Below are 19,380 nucleotides of genomic sequence, written 5' to 3' on the forward strand. Positions count from 1 at the left end.
GACACGGATTGTTTGGAAAAGGCTCTGCTCCTTCCCAGATCCCACATTCCTGTCTGCTCCTTCCCAGATCTCACATTCCTGTCTGTGCTTTCCTGATCCCACATTCCTCTCTGCTCCTTCCTGGATCCCACATTTCCTGTCTGTGCTTTCCTGATCCCACATCCCTGTCTGCTCCTTCCCAGATCCCACATCCCTGTCTGTGCTTTCCTGATCCCACATTCCTGTCTGCTCCTTCCCAGATCCCACATTCCTGTCTGTGCCTTCCCAGATCCCACATTCCTGGCCGCTCAATCCCACATTCCTGTCTGCTCCTTCCCAGATCTCACATTCCTGTTTGTGCTTTCCTGATCCCACATTCCTGTCTGCTCCTTCCCAGATCTCACATTCCTGTTTGTGCTTTCCTGATCCCACATTCCTGTCTGCTCCTTCCCAGATCTCACATTCCTGTTTGTGCTTTCCTGATCCCACATTCCTGTCTGCTCCTTCCTGGATCCCACATTCCTGTCTGCTCCTTCCCAAATCCCACATTCCTGTCTGCTCAATCCCACATTCCTGTTTGTGCTTCCCAGATCCCACATTCCTGTCTGCTCAATCCCACATTCCTGTTTGTGCCTTCCCAGATCCCACATTCCTCTCTGTTCCTTCCTGGATCCCACATTCCTGTCTGCTCCTTCCCAGATCCCACATTCCTATCTGCTCGATCCCACATTCCTGTCTGCTCCTTCCCAAATCCCACATTCCTGTCTGTGCTTTCCTGATCCCACATTCCTCTCTGCTCCTTCCCAGATCCCACATTCCTTTCCCTTCCCACCCCCTTAAAGGCCTCAGGGTCTTTCCCAAATCCTGGAAAAGTCTCCAATGCACATCCTGGCCTGCTTTTCAGGAGTTGTCCTCCTCCAGTTCCCAGCATGTCCATATCCCAAAATTTCTTACTTATCCCGCGTTTCCCAGCCTGAGTTTCCCTCTGTTTCTTACCAACACCCAAATTTCAATTCCCTTCACATCCCAAGTCCCTCTCGGCCTGATGGAGAGCAGGAAACCAAAGAATCTTCCACTAAATCCCTCATGGATTTCCTGGGATCAGCTCCCTCATGACAGGGAGGCTCCCAAAGAAACTTCCAGCACGTGGTTGGGATTTTGTCCCGTTATTCCTGAACATTCATCTCCTTTGTCCTTTTTTTTTTTCCATGTAGGGAGGGAAAGGTGACCCTGGGACCACTGGTGACACCGGGCAGAAAGGGACAAAGGTAGGACATGGATGGGATCCTGGGAAATCTCCATCCTTGGAGATGCCCAAAATCCTTGGGAACGTGGTGGAACAGCTTTGGGTGGCACTGCTTGGATTGGGAGTTGGAGAAACGTTCTCCAGAGCTCCTTCCAACCTCAACCACTCCCTGATCCTGGGAAATAAAAGCTGGGACCAGCAGAGATGGGGAAGGAGCTTCCAGCACCCCCAGAATTCCTCCTCTGCCCTCATTCCCTGTGTTCTCCTTTATTCCCAGGGCTTGCGAGGGCTTCCAGGCCGGATCGGCGCTCCCGGAACCAAAGGCGCCAAGGTGAGCCAAGCCCAGATTTCCACCCTGCTCCAGCTGCCCCATTCCCAAAATTGTTTCCCACTCATTCCCAGGAGAGCTTCATGCATGGAATCCTGAGGGAATCCACCCCATTTCTGTGGGAAAAACCCTCCTGGAAGGCCTACAAAGAGCAGGGAATCATGGATTGGGAAGCTTTAAGGCTTGTGGGGAATTTCAGGATAATCTGGGGTTAAAAACTAAACTAAACCCTGCCCAAATCCCTCCTGGTCTGTGGCTCGGAATCCTGAGGAATCCACCCCATTTCTGTAGGAAAATCCCTCCTGGAAGGCCTACAAAGAGCAGGGAATCATGGATTGGGAAGATTTAAGGCTTGTGGGGAATTTCAGGATAATCTGGGGTTAAAAACTAAACTAAACCCTGCCCAAATCCCTCCTGGTCCGTGGCTCGGAATCCTGAGGAATCCACCCCATTTCTGTAGGAAAATCCCTCCTGGAAGGCCTACAAAGAGCAGGGAATCATGGATTGGGAAGCTTTAAGGCTTGTGGGGAATTTCAGGATAATCTGGGGTTAAAAACTAAATTAAACCCTGCCCAAATCCCTCCTGGTCCGTGGCTCGGAATCCTGAGGAATCCACCCCATTTCTGTAGGAAAATCCCTCCTGGAAGGCCTACAAAGAGCAGGGAATCATGGATTGGGAAGATTTAAGGCTTGTGGGGAATTTCAGGATAATCTGGGGTTAAAAACTAAACTAAACCCTGCCCAAATCCCTCCTGGTCCGTGGCTCGGAATCCTGAGGAATCCACCCCATTTCTGTAGGAAAATCCCTCCTGGAAGGCCTACAAAGAGCAGGGAATCATGGATTGGGAAGCTTTAAGGCTTGTGGGGAATTTCAGGATAATCTGGGGTTAAAAACTAAATTAAACCCTGCCCAAATCCCTCCTGGTCCGTGGCTCGGAATCCTGAGGAATCCACCCCATTTCTGTGGGAAAATCCCTCCTGGAAGGCCTATGAAGAGCAGGGAATCACGGATTGGGAAGCTTTAAGACTTGTGGGGAACTTCGGGATAATCTGGGGTTAAAAACTAAACTAAACCCAGCCCAAATCCCTCCTGATCCATGGCTCAGAATCCTGAGGAATCCACCCCATTTCTGTGGGAAAATCCCTCCTGGAAGGCCGACAAAGAGCAGGGAATCATGGATTGGGAAGCTTTAAGGCTTGTGGGGAATTTCAGGATAATCTGGGGTTAAAAACTAAATTAAACCCTGCCCAAATCCCTCCTGGTCTGTGGCTCGGAATCCTGAGGAATCCACCCCATTTCTGTAGGAAAATCCCTCCTGGAAGGCCTACAAAGAGCAGGGAATCATGGATTGGGAAGCTTTAAGGCTTGTGGGGAATTTCAGGATAATCTGGGGTTAAAAACTAAACTAAACCCTGCCCAAATCCCTCCTGGTCCGTGGCTTAGCAACGGCCTGGGCTCAGATCTAAATTGGTGCCGGGCTCTTATCAGCACCATTAGTCCCTTATCAGTAAACAACGTTAATGAGCCTTAATGGGCTTTTTGTGGAGGGTTTGGGGAGCTTGATAAGAGAAGCTGGAGCTGCTGGTGACAGAGGCAATGTTGTTGTTATTGTTGTGGTTACAATAAATTCTGAAATTAATATTGTTTTTATTATTGTCGTTACTAACATTTGGGTTCATCGGCCCCGCTCCATTTCGTAAGGGAATTTTTTTATCTAGGGAATTCCCCACCTGCTTTCCTCCAGGCGAGCTTGGAGTTGGGATAATCCCCAGTTGTGAGGATTCCCAAAATTGTCTTGGTTAGATGAGTTAAATTAGTGTTAGTTTGTTAATTTGTCTTATTCGTTAATAGCTAAATTTTAGTGATCTGAAATTTCCAGGCTGAGGTGAGACTTTATCTCTGAGTGTCATCCCTGGATTATCCCTTTCCTTGCTTTTCCAGAGTTTTTCCCACTGTTTTGGGGGTTCTTTGTCCTCACAGCCCCTCCACTGCTTTTCCATCCACAGGGAGAAGTTGGCAGTCCTGGAAAACCGGGAATTCCAGGATTGAATGGACAGCATGGACCAAAGGTGAGGCTCTGAACCATCACAGAATCATGGAATGGTTTGGGAAGGGACATTAAAGGTCATCCCTCAAGAGTTTTCCCAGAAGATTTCCCAAATCCCCCTCTCGAAAACGCTAGTTTCTTCCAGAGGGCATAAATTGGGTTTTCCTGGATCTGTTCCCATAAATCAGCATGGATTGGGTGAGGATTCTTGGATATTGGGATTGGGATCTTTACTCACCTCCTCAACTGAGTTCATCTATCCCAATTGTGATGCTCCACAGGCTCTTTTCCATTTTTATGGGAATTTTCCCCTCTCCTGGAATACCACCAGTGTGCAGACTGAGGTGACACTCAGTAAATAACCCTAATCCAAGCAAAAACCAGTTAATTCCCAAAATCCCAGCTTTTCCAAGCCCACGTTAGCCATGATTTTACCTTGGCTCCTTCCAGGGCGAACCAGGAGCCTCAGGGAACGACGGCGCCTCGGGAATTCCTGGGGAGAAAGGAGAAAAGGTTGGTGCTGAGCACGCTGCCATTTCCAAGGAATAAATCCCACATCCATCAGGTGGAGTTAACAAAATTTAACATTTTCCACATCACTGGTGCCCTTTCCAGAGGGGAAATGTCAACTGGCTGGAACGTTAGGGTTGGGAATGCAGTTGGGAAAGGGCAGGAGAGAGAGGTCTCCTTAAATTCCCCTCTGTCCATGGATGAAATCCCAGGAGGAGGCAGTTTAGTGTGAGGAGAAGCCATCCAGGGGGGCTGGGAGTCACTGGCAGAGTTATTCCACCACCATTCCCAGGGTAAATCCCTGGGATGCTCTGGGGTAGGAGAAGTGGCTCAGGCTGTGGCATGGGAAATGGGAAAGGTCTCCAAGCTGATCCCAAGTTCTGCTCTCATCCCCTTGAGGAATTCCCACCTGGATCACTCCCCACCAACCTTCCTCCTCGGCATTCCTTAATTTCCTGATTTATTCGTCAAAAAAAAAAAAAAAAAAAAAAAACACGTAAATCTGTGCTCTGCTATCTGGGGGAAAAACTTGGGATTTCTGCTAAAACAGTAGATTTTTAAGGAAAAAAAACCCGAAATCTCAGCAGCCTCCATCAAATCTCTTGGCATTTTCCACCCTCAGACCCTTCCTGCATTCCAGTCTCCAATGGATTTGGGATCTTAAAGGGTTTTATTGGTAACAAATCTGTTCCCCACTCCCTGATGGTCAAACACCTCCTGAAGTCTCTGGTTGGTGGCTTGGAGATCATTCCCAGGGAATTCTCATTCCCTTCCTCTCCTGGCCTTCTCCTCTCCCACAGACTTGTTTCCCACCACTGATTTTTCCTTCTGCTGGGTTTCATGGGAATATGTTCTGTTCCAGCAGCTCTGGGAGAAAGCTCAGTGGTGAAGATGAAATTTATAGGTTTGGGATCTTCCTCTTTCCTCGTTTTTCCCAGGGTTACAAATGAAAGGGTTCCGTTTAGGTGAGCTGGGAATTTCGGAATTCTTGGGAATAGTTGGATGGAAAAATCCAAGTCACCAATCACCTTCTGGACTAGGAAAGGTGGAGAGCAAAGCTCCCACACCAAAGGAATGTGGGAGGTGTTCCCGTATTCCCAATTCCGTGGAAGTGTTTGGATGAGGTTTGGCTGCCCCATCCCTAAAAACCCCTGTGATTCCCAGGGAGCCAAGGGAGTTCCTGGACTGGGAGGATTCAAGGGACAAGCGGGATGGCCTGGGAAGCCTGGAGGGGCCGGAGCAGCTGGACCTCGAGGGCCACAGGGCGAGCCAGGCCCACAGGTGAGCAGCAGGTCCTGAATCCCACAGATCCCGAATCCCACAGGAATGCCAGTAGGTCCTGAATCCCACAGGAATCTCACAGGTCCTGAATCTCACAGATCCTGAATCCCACAGATCCTGAATCCCACAGGAATCCCGGTAGATCCTGAATCCCACAGATCCTGAATCCCACAGGCATCCCAGTAGGTCCTGAATCCCACAGATCCTGAATCCCACAGGAATCCTGGTAGATCCTGAATCCCACAGATCCTGAATCCCACAGGAATCCCAGTAGGTCCTGAATCCCACAGATCCTGAATCCCACAGGAATCCTGGTAGATCCTGAATCCCACAGATCCTGAATCCCACAGGCATCCCAGTAGGTCCTGAATCACACAGATCCTGAATCCCACAGGAATCCCAGTAGGTCCTGAATCCCACAGATCCTGAATCCCACAGGAATCCCACAGGTCCTGAATCACACAGATCCTGAATCCCACAGGCATCCCAGTAGGTCCTGAATCCCACAGGTCCTGAATCTCACAGATCCTGAATCCCACAGATCCTGCATCCCACAGGAATCCACAGGTCTGGAATCTCACAGATCCTGAATCCCACAGGAATCCCACAGGTCCTGAATCCCACAGGAATCCCACAGGAATCTCACAGATCCTGAATCCCAGCGGAATCAAACAGGTCCTGAATCCCAGCAGGTCCTGAAACCCACAGGAATCCCACAGGTCCTGAATCCCACAGGTCCTGAATCACACAGGAATCCCACAGGAATCTCACAGATCCTGAAACCCACAGGAATCAAACAGTTCCTGAATCCCAGTAGGTCCTGGTTCCCACAGGAATCTCACAGATCCTGAATCCCATGGGAATCAAACAGGTCCTGGATCCCACAGGCATCCCACAGGTCCCGAATTCCACAGGTTCTGAATCCTACAAGAATCCCACAGGTACTGAATCCCACATGAATCCCACAGGTCCTGAATCCCACAGGAATCTCACAGGTCCTGAATCTCACAGGTCCTGAATCCCACAGGAATCCCAGCAGGTCCTGAATCCCACAGATCCTGAATCCCACAGATCCTGAATCCCACAGGAATCCCACAGGAATCTAACAGATCCTGAATCACACAGGAATCCCAGCAGGTCCTGATTCCTACAGGTCCCAAACCCCACAGGTTCTGAATCCCACAGAAATCCCAGCGGGTCCTCAATCCCACAGGAATCCCACAGGAATCCCAGCGGGTCCTGAATCCCAAAGATCCCAAATCCCATAGGAATCCCAGCAGGCCCTGAATCCCACAGATCCTGAATCACACAGGAATCAAACAGGTCCTGAATCCCACAGGAATCCCACAGGAATCTCACAGATCCTGAATCCCATGGGAATCAAACAGGTCCTTAATCCCACAGGAATCTCACAGATCCTGAATCCCATGGGAGTCAAACAGGTCCTTAATCCCACAGGAATCTCACAGATCCTGAATCCCACAGGTCCTGAATCCCACGGGAATCAAACAGGTCCTGGTTCCCACAGGAATCCCACAGGAATCTCACAGATCCTGAATCCCATGGGAGTCAAACAGGTCCTTAATCCCACAGGAATCTCACAGATCCTGAATCCCACAGGTCCTGAATCCCACGGGAATCAAACAGGTCCTGGACCCCAGAGGAATCCCACAGGAATCTCACAGATCCTGAATCACACAGGAATCAAACAGGTCCTGAATCCCAGCAGGTCCTGAATCCCACAGGAATCCCAACAGGTCCTGAATCCCAGCAGGTCCTGATCCCTACAGGTCCCAAACCCCACAGGTTCTGAATCCCACAGAAATCCCAGCGGGTCCTCAATCCCACAGGAATCCCACAGGAATCCCAGCGGGTCCTGAATCCCAAAGATCCCAAATCCCATAGGAATCCCAGCAGGCCCTGAACTCCACAGGAGTCCCAGCAGGTCCAGAATCCCACAGATCCTGAATCCCACAGGAATCCCAGCAGGTCCTGAATCCCACAGGAATCCCACAGGTCCTGAATCCCATCGATCCTGGTTCCCACAGGAATCCCACAGATCCTGACTCCCACAGGAATCCCAAATCCCACAGGGATCCACTCCTGGACACCCTTGTGTCCCCATGTCCCCCCTGTCCCGAGCTCTCCCACATTCCCTCTTCCCGCAGGATCTTGATCCACGGATTCCATCTCCCGCTTCCTTTCCCTCCGGACATTTCCCCTCCCCTTTCCTCCCCTCCTTTTCCATCTCTTCAGGGGAAGATTTGACCTCTCCACAGAGAGATAATTCCAAGTGACCAGGACACCAAGTGGTTAATTATCCCAGGATCAGGATGCCGGGGCTTGGGAAGGAGCCGGTGGCTCTCAGCTCCAGAATTTAATGAATATTTTTGCATTCCAGCCACGCTGGGCACCTTTAGAAACGTAGGGGAAAAAAAATCCTGGGAAATGAGATGTTAATTCCATCGATGAGCAGGATCACCCTGCCCTGGAAGTTTTCTTGAGACAGCTCTGAGAAATAAAGAACTTTCCAAAGTGAAAAAAGGCTGGAAATGAAAATTCCCTCAGTGGTTTTGCTGGGAGAGTTTCAGGCTTGGATTAAAGAATACAAAAATTGCCTGGAAGATCCAAGAATCAAAGAAAAGCCGGCATAAAACAACCTGGAAAACCAAATTTTATCCGTAAGCCCTGCTTGATTCCTGACAACGACAGCAATAATTTGGATTTTGGAGGATGGAAGTTGGGACAATTCCCCATTTTCTGGGAAAATCTGAGTCAGTCTGGATCTCATTAGATCCACTCTCCTGGATCTCCAAGGTCTCCTTGTCCTACAGATCTTTGCAGGAATTCTGACATGGATGGGTCACTAAAAAATCTCTATTCCACCTCATTCCAGCAGAATTTTCCTACTTTTTTCCCAAGCTGGTGTCCATTGACAACTTTTACACCACATCAGCTCCGTCAGGATCAAATATAGGCAGGATTTTGGCAGATTCCACATGAAGAATAATGTTTTGATTAATTAAGTTATTAAAAACTGCAATATCGATATCTGGAATGGGAGATGTTGATCAGAACACGAGGCTGCTCTTCAGAAAGACAAAAAATGTGTGATCCCATGGAATTCCCAAAAAAAAAAAAGGGATTTAAGGCAAGAAAAGGGATGCAGAGCAGAAAGGAATAAACAATGAACTCAACCCACATCCGGAAATTCCCAATATTTTTTTTTTTTATGGCACCAGATCTCCTTAATCAACTCCTTTATCAAAAAAATCAACTTTAAAACAACTCCCAGAGATTTCTCTTTTTTTTTTTTTTTTTTTTCCCCGAAGACACTTGGATTTTCTCCTGGCTAATTTGCCTTTTGGAAGCTGAATTTTACCTGGAAAATACCTCTGGAAATCGGCATCTTCCTTAAAAATAAGAGCTTGAAGTCCCTGAATAAACATGCTGGAAGTGTGACAGGGATCTTTAAGAGGAATTTTGAAGGGTGGTTATTGGAGGAAGGTGGAAAAAGGTCCTTCCAGAGCAATAAAATATGGATTAAATCCTGCTCCAGCCCATGGAAACAAAATTATTCTTCCTTCTCTTGCTCCCCAGGCTGTGCCTTGCCATGAAAAATAAATCAAAGGAATCACAGGAGGGAGGAGGGAGCTGAAAGTACAAGATTCCCTCATGGATATTTAAAAAGGCTGGAATTTTTGATGTTATTAGCGAGCCCAGAAAAGCCTGTCTGGGATAATAAATGGCTTTTTTTTTTGGACACTGATTAAAGAGAGGCTGTGAGGTGCCACTTTTTCCACCCACACCGCTCCTTGGCTTCTCCTGGAATTAAAGGAGAAACGCTGGGAATGGCTTGTGGGGTTGGGAGAGAGGGAAAAAAATTCCAGAGCAGATTCCCATCCCAGGTTGGGTTTTAGGGGGAAAATCCCAAAGAAATGTGGGATATCTGTGGAAGTGCTGACTGAACTCTCCTTTTCCTCTCCAGGGTCCACCAGGGAAAAGAGGGAGATCCCAGCTCTGCCTCCAGGGACCCCCGGGCATGGATGGGCCAAAAGGAGAAGCGGTCAGTACGGGAACGATCCAGTGGGGTTCCCAAAATTCCAAACTGGGGTTGGATGAACCTTGGATCTTCCAGCTTTCATTTCTCAGCTCTCCAGATTTCCCAACAAGAGCAGAGCCATCGGAATCCCAAATTCCAGGCATTGGACACGGGCAGTGCTGCCCAAATTCCTGTCTCCAGCTGGGGGGAAGATTCCTTTGGGATCAAACTTTGGATCAGCACATCCCCGAGGCAGAGCAGGAATGAACCAATGATCAGTGCAGGGTAATTAATGCACAATTAATGCTCAGCAGAGAATTCCAACCAGAGCTTCGGATTCCAGCCCCAGCCTGTTTGGGGTCAGTCCCTACACCCTGCAAACCCCAATGTCCCAAGGGACTTTAGGGTCAGGAGTGGCCCTGCTTTAACTCCATGTGCTGCTGGTGGATAATGTGATTTTTCCTGGCTCTGGAAGTGAGCACGGATTGAGAAAAATGATCCTCCCGGCTTTAATTGGGATCATCCTTCTTGTGCTCCTCGTCCTTTAATATTTTGAAGTACCCTTAATCCACAAATCCAGTTTCCAGCAGTTCTGAGCGGAAAATTTGTCAGGGTGTTTTTTTTATCCCTTGTTGACAAAGCTCAACATCTCCTGGTTTTTCCATCTTTCCAGCACTGGAATTGCAGCTCCAGTTCCAAATCTTCTGCTTGAGCTGATTCCCAAAGATTCTGTGCAGGCCAGACCCTCTCCATGTATCCACCTCTTCCAGCTGGAAAACAAACCTGACTTGATCCATGGATTTCATCTCCCAGCTCGTTTCCCTCCAGATATTTTCCATCCCCTTTCCTCCCCTCCTTTCCCATCTCTTCGGGGGAAGATTTGACCTCTCCACGGAGAGATAATTCCAAGTGATCAGGACATCAAGTGGTTAATTATCCCAGGATCAGGATGCCAAGGCTTGGGAACGGTGGCTCTCAGCTCCCGTTTTTAACGAATATTGTTGGGATGGAGCAGAGCTCCCAAAAAAATCTGGGACGATCTGATGGACACGTGGATGAGGCCGTTCCTGTCGGCCCACTGAGCCACTCGCAGATATCCCTAAAATTTATGGGAAAACACGTGAGGCTTTTTACCCACCTCCCTTCCGAGCTATCATCCCTAAAAGGAGCACTTATTCCCGGAGCATTTCATGGACAATCTCCAGAGATTTGGTAATGATGGAAGTGTTTTTCACAGGGGGAAAATGGTCCCGCCGGGCAGAAAGGAGCCAAGGGAGATCCGGGCCTTTCCGTGAGTGCTTTCTCTCAAGATCGTTTCCCATTTCGGGGGGAAAATGGAGAAAATTGGCCAAAACGGCCCTAAAGAGGCCGAGGGGAGGAGGGAAATGCTGAGAAACGGATCCGCTCCGAGAATATCTGGGAAATGAGGCTGTTGGTGTTAGCCAGGGACGGCAGAGCGGGGCGGGAGCAGAGCTGGGCTCTACAAAGCCAAGCCTAAAGCGCCAGGCCAGATTTTCCCTCCCCCATCTTTGCCATGACTCCCAGCTCCTGGTTGTCCGACAGGATCGGTGCTCCAGGGCTGATCCAAGCCAAAGGAAAAGCAGGAGAGGGAAATTTGCCCCATTTTCAAAGCCTTTAGGGAAAGGCTGCTGCCAAATCCTGAGGAAGAAGGAGGGGTTGAGCCACCTGGATCTGGACAAAATTCCTGTTCCAGCTCCCTCCACATCCCTTCATCCCAGATTTTGTGCCACTTGACTGACACAAGGCAATATTTCCATTTTTCCCAGGGTGTGGATTAATTTTCCAAGCAGGATTAATTTTAGCAGGGGGGTTGTGGGAAAGGATCTCCTAAATCTGGGCTGCTGAAAATTCTAGCTCCCTACATGGGGAAAACGCCCCAAAATTTGGAATCCCAAGAAGGATAAGAAGTGATGACCCCAGGAAGCCCAGCAGGACATCGATTATCCCACAGGGAAGATTCCCAATGGGATCAGTGGCTGTTAGCTGTCCCAGGGATGAAGGATGGGCTCCAAATCCATGAGATCGGAGGTCTCGTTCCGTGAGGAACGGCGTTGGCTGGGAAAGAGGCAGAGAAAGCAGGAGGAGGTGCAGCTCCAAATGATCAAATGTGGTTCCACAGCCCCATTCCCAAGGGGCAGTCCTGGAGGATAATTTGGATGCAGGTGGCTCCAAGGATTTTCAGAGCTCGGGGAAATTTGGGAGATCTTGGCTTCGGGGACAATGCCAGGAGGGTGGGGACACTCCTTGGAAAGCCAGCCCAGGTTTGAGGGTGACGAGGTTTTTTAAAGACCCTTCCAGTTTGGGACACGGAATGGTTTGGGATGGAAGAGGCCTTAAAAATCATCCAATCCCGAGGCAGGGATTCCAACAGAGAGTTGGACTCGATGGTCCTTATTGATCCCTTCCAATTTGGGTCATGGAATGGTTTGGGATGGAAGAGGCCTTAAAAATCATCCAATCCCAAGGCAGGGATTCCAACAGAGAGTTGGACTCGATGGTCTTTATTGATCCCTTCCAATTTGGGTCATGGAATGGTTTGGGATGGAAGGAACCTTAAAAATCGTCCACTCCTTGGAAAGCCAGCCAAGGTTTGAGGGGTGACATGGGTTGGGCTCCCATTTCCCCAGAGGATGCAGGAAAACCAGGAATTTCCAAAGGGAATGAGCCACAAATCTTGAACCGAGCTCCCCGTCACACCAAATCTCCGCTCTCGTTGCACCCAAAACGAGGTGGCTCCACCTCGGTGGGACAATGCCAGGAGGGTGGGGACACCCCTTGGAAAGCCAGCCCAGGTTTGAGGGGTGGCAGGGGTCGGGGTGCCATTCCTCGTGGCCAGAGGAGCTGGCTGCAGGAAAACCAGGAATTCCCAGAGGGAATGAGGTGCAAATCTTGAACCGAGCTCCCCACGACAAATCTCCACTCGCTCCCGTTACACCCCAAACGAGGTGGCTCCACCTCGGTGGGACAAGCAGGGAGATGCTGCCGGGGTCGGAATTCATCCCTAAATTCCGTTTTTCCCACTCTGGCACAGGAGGAAGAGGTGAAGGAAGTGCTGAGGAGCGAAATGAGAGGGATTTGTGGTGAGTTGGCCCCGTGGCGACCCTGCCAGCAGCTAAATTGGAGCCATTTCCTTGCCGGCACGCGTCCAAATGTCACCGTCAGCAGCAGGTGGAGCTGGGGCCCCTCTCCAGGAGTGTGGAATTCCAGGCCCTGCAGATTCCTGACCTCCTGAAACTCTCCATTTTTATCCCTTAACCTCCCCCTCTCTCTCTTCCCATTTGGTTTTGTCAGCAAATCTTTCCCCCATTTCCTCGTGGATTGGGAAGGTGCTGGGTCACTTGGAGCTCACTGAACTTTTTAATTCCCAGTTTTTTGTGGCATTCCTTGGCATACACAATTCTCCACTCCCACAGGGAATAACTGCCACCAGCACCACAGGAAAAAAAAAAAAAAAAAAAAAGCCAAAACCAAAACCACCAAACAAACAAACAAACAAAACCCACAAAAACCAAACCAAAAAAACCACAAAAACAAACCCCCCCCCAAAAAAAAAAACAACAACACCCACCAAAAAACACCAAAAAAAAAAGAAAAAAAAAGAAAAATTTGGGGATGGTTTTATCCCAGAGCCTCAGCATTGAAATTTTTTGGGGTCTTGCCTTCCTTGCCCTGAAGAAATCCATTTATTTGAGATCCAGCAGAACCTTCCTGCCCCATTCCCTGAGCTTTCCCTATGGATATGGAAGATTTTTAGGTTCACCACCACTGGAGTTGTTAGGAAGCGTTTGGATCCTTGAAAAGGGGGGAAAAGGGGATGAAAAATAATCCATAAAAATAATTATTTCCTTGAAAAATCTTATTTGTGTTGGGGAAAAAAGTAGCAAACTCTTGCCTGTCTCTTCTGTCTGCAGGTTGTGGAGGCGAGTTGGGAAGGATGTCCATGGAAAAGGGTAAGGCTGGGAATTCCTGCAGGAAATTATCTTCTCCTTGCCCCAAACCAGCCCAACACTGCAAGTGAAAAGTTGTTTTTAGGAATAAATGGGGGTTTTTTTCTGGGATTCAGAGCAGGAAATGTTGGATCAACACCAGCTTTTGGATCCTGGTTTGAGGGGGATGGGTCTTCCTGAGAGGAATCTGAGGGATCAGAGGGAATCCTGGAAGTCTCCTGTTTTCACCCTCTCCTCCAGGACATGATCAAATCCCTTCCTGACTCCCAGTTTTTAAAGCTGAACCCACAGAAATCCCAATCCCTGCCCACAAAATTCCGGGATTGCTCCACCATCCCCGGGATCAGCTCCAGGACTCGTGGAATCCTCAAATCCAATGGTCCACGGAGCCCGGAGCGCTGATCTGCCCTCCCCAAAGCATCGGATTCATCCTCAGTGACCCTCAATCCGCAGGTCTGGAGGTGGCTGAAGCCCACAGGCGGCTCCAAGGGTATTCCCAGCCTCGGGAACACACCGGGAATGGTGGAAACTGGGAAGAAAAACTTGGCACAACTCACGGCAAGACCGCGGTGCAGCCCTTCGTGGAGCCACCTCCACTCCTTGCAGGTGAGTTCAGCTTCCTCCTTCCCGTCTTTCCAACCATGGAATGCTCTGGATAAATCCGTGATAAATCCTCTTCCCTGGAATTGGGCAGGAATGAGGCAGGGATGGGATTCCCAGTGAGGGCTCCCACGCTCTTTGACACGACACGAGCCGATGCCCCTGGAAGGTGAGGAAAACCCAAATATTCCTGGGATCAGTGGTGATCCCAGCCTTCCAAAGGGTTCCTTCGAAAAAGCTGGGAGGAGGCAGCCGTTTCCAGGCTGATTTTTTTCCCACTTTTCCCACCGCATCCTTGGCAAGTTCCAGTAAAACTTCCAACCAGGCAGAAATGGCATCTCTGAGACCAAACTATTCATCCCAGACTATTTCTGTCCAGGGCCTCGTGAAGGTTGTGATAAAGGATAAAACCACAGCTTAAAAACATGGGAAAACATGCTTTCCACGAGTTTTATCCTGATCTCCTCACCGGGGCTTGGATTTCCATCTGGATTTGTGGGAGAGAGGGAAAACAGGACAGGGGGAAATTGAGGGATTGTGGAGTAATTTGTGGCAGGATTCCTCCTACTTGGAGCTCAAAACCCAAACTTCAGGAGAGGATTAAAAAGGAGGGAGAGTTTGGGAGCATTTCTTGCAATCCAGCAGATGGAGGAGGAGGAGGAGGAAGGTTGGGTACAATGGATGGCACAGCCGGAGAAATAATTTAAAATAAATTAAAATAAAAAATACATTTTAAAATAAATTTAAAAATTAAAAAAAAAATAAAATTAAAAAATCCCATTGCACTGAGCAAGACACCCCAATGTTGTCACCTTTACACCCCCAAAATCAGCTGTAGTGTTGTCCTACAGTTTACAGGTGTGGGGGTTTATTATGGGATGCAAGTGTGATGTTCCTGGGGAATTTCTTCCAAATTAGGGGGATGGAGCAGTGGAATGGTTTGGCAGCCTGGGGGTTTGAGGCTTAATTAAACTTGATCAAGCACTACTAAATCCTCATAAAATCCTCTTTGTCACCCCAAAAATATCCTCTAGGGGAGGTCTCAATGCTCCAAATTCCAGTCTAAGAGGGAGCTGGACTCCATGATCCTTCCAACACCTTCCAGTTTGGGACATGGAATGGTTTGGGATGGAAGGGACCTTAAAAATCCTCCAATTCCAGGCCAAGGAGTCCAACAAAGATTTGAATTCCAGGGTTTTTACAAGCCTTGTTCCAGTTTGGGACATGGAATGGTTTGGGATGGAAGGGACCTTAAAAATCCTCCAATTCCAGGCCAAGGAGTCCAACAAAGATTTGAATTCCAGGGTTTTTATAGCTCCCTTTCCAACTTGAGGCATGGAAAAGTTTGGGTTGGAAGGGGCCTTAAGGATCATCCAATTCCAAGCTCATATTCTATGATTCCATGATTCCCCAGGATGGAGAGCTTTGGGAAGAGCTTTGGGAAGGGTTTTAAGTCAAACCCATGGACGATGGCCCTATCCAGGGGTAAGGAATGAACACATCCCAGAAATTCCAGCCAATCCTGGAACCAAAACCCCAACAATCCCCTCTCCCCTCCCGCCCCACTCCGGGCGCTCTCCCGACGTCTGTGCCGGACGTCAGAGTCTCCCATCTGGATCTAAACTCGATTTATCCCGCGGCAGCGCTCGGGATCAGATGGATGGGACATTCCAGGTGTTATCGAATCACGGCAGCAGCCAACAATCCCATTAAAAGCTGGGGCTGCGGCAGGAGGGCTCATAAATCCCTCTGCTAAGTGACGAGCGCGGAGCGGCTCCAAATGTTAACAGGATTCTGCAGCCGGAGCGTTATTGCCGCCAGATTCCAATCGCTCCCGGCTTTTCCGAGGCTCCCGAACTCCAGCCTGACATTTATCTCCGGCAAACAACCACCAACACTTCCATTTTCTCTGACGAACGCCCAACCTCTCCCACGGAGTTGTTTAACACCATTAAGGGTTTTATTGCCGCCGGTTCCTCGCTGCCCGTGGCCGGTTGCTCCGTGACATTTATTAGGAGAACTCGTTAGCCGCGGAAGGCTCCAAGGATCTTTATTTAAATGAGGGATAATTTGTTTGCGCGCCCTCATTCCGTGTGGTTTCCTTGGCTTTTTCTCCCCCCACCCCAGCCCCGGCGCAGCAGACAACGGGAACCTCTCAGCGAGAAGGCGACGGCCAATTACCAGGTGAAAAGCTGGGAATTAAGTGGCATTTTGGGAAGTCACTTCCCAGGTGGGAAGGGCCGCTTGGCCTTGGGATCAAGGGATGCGGCACTGAAGGAGTTACACAAGGTTAAAACTCAGTTTGGGCTTGGCTTAAAGCAGCTGGGTTTGCCCCAGGGGTGTTGAGCTGCTGGTGAAGGAACTGGAGGGGGTTTTGATCCAGAAAAACGCACTGGGAGGATCCTCCTGGAATTCCCTGAATGCAAACATTCCCGTGAAAATATCCCGCCCGCAATCCAGGGTTTAACCATCCCTTTGGAAAGGTCAGGGGCCACCATGGTGGGAGTCGCAGGGATGGGTGATGGAGCAACACGGAGCTCATCCCACGCTGGGAATCCACTGCTGGATGTTCCCCTTTGTCCCCTCTGGGAATCCACTTGGATTCCCTTCTTTATCCACTCCCACATATCCCCATTTTTCCTGGAGAATCCGCTCCTGGATGTCCCCATTTTCCCACTCTGGGAATCTACTCGGATCCCCTCCTTTGTCCGCTCTGGGATCCAACCCAGGGGTGGGTGTGGGGTGTTTTCCAGAAAAAAATCCAACCCATGGACTGTTATGGGGATGTTTTCCAAAGTGTGGCCCTTTCCCACCTGGATCCAACCCCTGAGTGGTTGTGGGGCGTTTTCCCACCCGGATCCAACCCCTGGGGGTGTGTGGGGGGTTTTTTCCCACATGGATCCAATCTGTGGGGTGGGTGTGGGGTGTTTTCCCACATGGATGCAGCCCATGGGAAATGTGGGGTGTTTTCCCACCCCGATCCAGCCCCTGGATGGTTGTGGGGGTGTTTTCCAGAGAGAATCCAATCCCTGGGGGGTGTGGGGGTGTTTTCCCACCTGGAGCCACCCCATGGGGAATGTGGGATTGGGCAGGAATGAGGCCCAGATCCAACCCATGAGGAATGTGGGGTGTTTTTCTGGCCTGGATCCAACCCATGGAGAATTTGGGGTGTTTTTCCACCCTGGATCCAGCCCATGAGGAATGTGGGGTGTTTTTCCACCCTGGATCCAACCCATGAGGAATGTGGGGTGTTTTTCCATCCTGGATCCAACCCATGAGGAATGTGGGGTGTTTTTCCACCCTGGATCCAGCCCATGAGGAATGTGGGGTGTTTTTCCGCCCCGCATCCAACCCATGAGGAATGTGGGGTGTTTTTCCACCCTGGATCCAGCCCATGAGGAATGTGGGGTGTTTTTCCACCCCGGATCCAACCCATGGAGAATTTGGGGTGTTTTTCCACCTGGATCCAACCCATGAGGAATGTGGGGTGTTTTTCCACCCTGGATCCAGCCCATGAGGAATGTGGGGTGTTTCCCTGCAGCCCGGTGCCTGCAGCCCATGGATGAGGGCTCCTGCCAGCACCATTCCCTGCTCTGGTACTTCCACGGCCCCACCAGCTCCTGCCGGCCCTTCCTGTTCGGGGGCTGCCGAGGGAACAGCAACCGCTTCCCATCCCGGCGGGAATGCGAGCGCCGCTGCCAGAGCTCCCCAGGTGAGCCTGGGCCCTCCAAATTCCCTCTTCCTCCAGCCAGGAGCCAGGCCAGAGCGGGAAAACCCACCCAGGATTTGCCCACTCCCGCTTCCTTAAGGTGGAAGTGGCAGGAAGTTGCAGGGTTTTCTTCCCCTCCCGTTCCCAGATCGCTCCCAGCAGCTCCTGGACATCTCCCTTGGGTCAATTCCATGGGTGGGATGGGCATGGATGTGTGTGTGGATGCAGATGCAGATATTCTGGACGTCTTTTGTGCTTTCCAAGGACCGAAATTCCGCGGGAATTTGGGGGTTTGTGCCCTCAGAACCCTGGAATGTTCCATCCAAGCACACTCTGGCCTCTCCAGCCTCCAGGCAGAACCTGAAGTCTAACCTAGACCAGTTTAGGACTGGATTAACACCCCGGGGTTGGGGTCTCACCTCATCCAGGGGTTCAGTGGGAAAATCTCCTGGAAGCACAGCTTGGCTTCCATTGCCAGATCCAGGGGTTTTGGGATCAGTTTGTGTGGATTTTCCATCCTCTCCAGGTCATCCCAGGGAAAATGGGGCCTGGCAGGAATGCAAACCCTGCTCCAAGCAAGGCAGGAGCTGTGACTGATCCCAGCCTTCCAAGGAAAATATTCCTCTCTTGGAATTCCCTCTGCCTGGAGACCTTTGGAAAAAAAATCCATGAATTCTCCACAATCCATTAAAAAAAAAATCTCTGGTGGGATTCAGCTGCTCTGGGTTTGAGGGAAACTTAAAAAAGAGAGAGGAATTAAAGGCTCAGATCCATAATTTTGGGAATCACTCCAAGGGCTTAAAATCCAGGCCCAGCAGCACCGGGAAATGACTGAAACTCCTCATGCCTGTTTTTTTTCCAGGGAATTTGCTTTAGGAGCAACTGGGAACTTCACAAAGCAGTTGAGGGTACCTCCAGCACTGTTTGTGGGAAGAAAAAAACACTGGGAATGGGATTAATCCCAATCCAAGACAGATCCCTGAGTCCTCCGTGTGCCCATTTTTCCTGGCTGATCCTAAACAGAGCCAGGATCCAGCCAGGATTGGGACATTTGCTTTTTGTGGATGTGGGATGGGACAATCCCGTGGTGTCAGGGACCTCCCAAGCCGCTGTGAGCTTGGGAATTCCAAGGGGGAGCCCGAACTGCAGCCAACATTCCCATTGATTCCTCTTCTCTCTTTTTCCCCAAACCAGGCAGAGGGAGATGAGCGGCTCCAAGCGCTTCATTTAAATCCAGCGGGATTGGGAGGAGTCGCTCCGACACCTCCGGGATGGACAAGGAAAACAAACACCAAAGCGTTGGGAAAAAAGATGTCGGAAAACTGGAATTATGGACGTTATGGGATGAGGAGAGGGAAACCTCTGGGTGCTCGGGAAAAGGAGGATGGGAAGGGCAGAATTCCTGAGCCAAACCAGGTGGCACAAATTCCCGAGTTTTATTTTTGTAAAATAAAAGTGTCTCAATGCTGTGGAATTCTGGATCGTTCGCCTGGAAGAGGGAAACCTTGGGAATGGCAGAGAAAGGTGGGAAAATCTATTTTTCTAGCTGGACCCCCATCCCTTTTGACCTGGCTCTAAATTCCCTGAGGCCTTCAGAATTCCCACCTCCTCCTCCTCCACTTGGGAATTCCCTGGGGCCTTCAGGAATTCCCTGTGGCCCTTAGGAATT

At 49.9% G+C, this 19,380-nt stretch overlaps 1 protein-coding gene across 3 annotated transcripts in view; it reads left to right on the forward strand.

The window, feature by feature from the left end:
* Positions 1 to 19,185, forward strand: part of LOC128788211 (collagen alpha-1(VII) chain-like) — a 108,141-nt gene extending 88,956 nt beyond the window's left edge. For 2 of the 3 annotated variants that reach the window (XM_053943110.1, XM_053943112.1), the window contains 11 exons: positions 1,194 to 1,247; positions 1,503 to 1,556; positions 3,561 to 3,623; positions 4,052 to 4,114; positions 5,276 to 5,392; positions 9,381 to 9,458; positions 10,672 to 10,725; positions 12,487 to 12,535; positions 13,367 to 13,405; positions 13,856 to 14,008; positions 15,417 to 16,115. In XM_053943110.1, the coding sequence (XP_053799085.1) occupies positions 1,194 to 1,247; positions 1,503 to 1,556; positions 3,561 to 3,623; positions 4,052 to 4,114; positions 5,276 to 5,392; positions 9,381 to 9,458; positions 10,672 to 10,725; positions 12,487 to 12,535; positions 13,367 to 13,405; positions 13,856 to 14,008; positions 15,417 to 15,715 (1,023 nt within the window). In that variant the 3' untranslated portion in view covers positions 15,716 to 16,115. The other variant, XM_053943109.1, reaches the window with a different exon arrangement.
* Positions 19,186 to 19,380: the final 195 nt, after the last annotated feature.

The sequence above is a fragment of the Vidua chalybeata genome, chromosome 5 (genome assembly GCF_026979565.1).
Source record: "Vidua chalybeata isolate OUT-0048 chromosome 5, bVidCha1 merged haplotype, whole genome shotgun sequence".
In the NCBI taxonomy this organism is placed as follows: domain Eukaryota; kingdom Metazoa; phylum Chordata; class Aves; order Passeriformes; family Viduidae; genus Vidua; species Vidua chalybeata.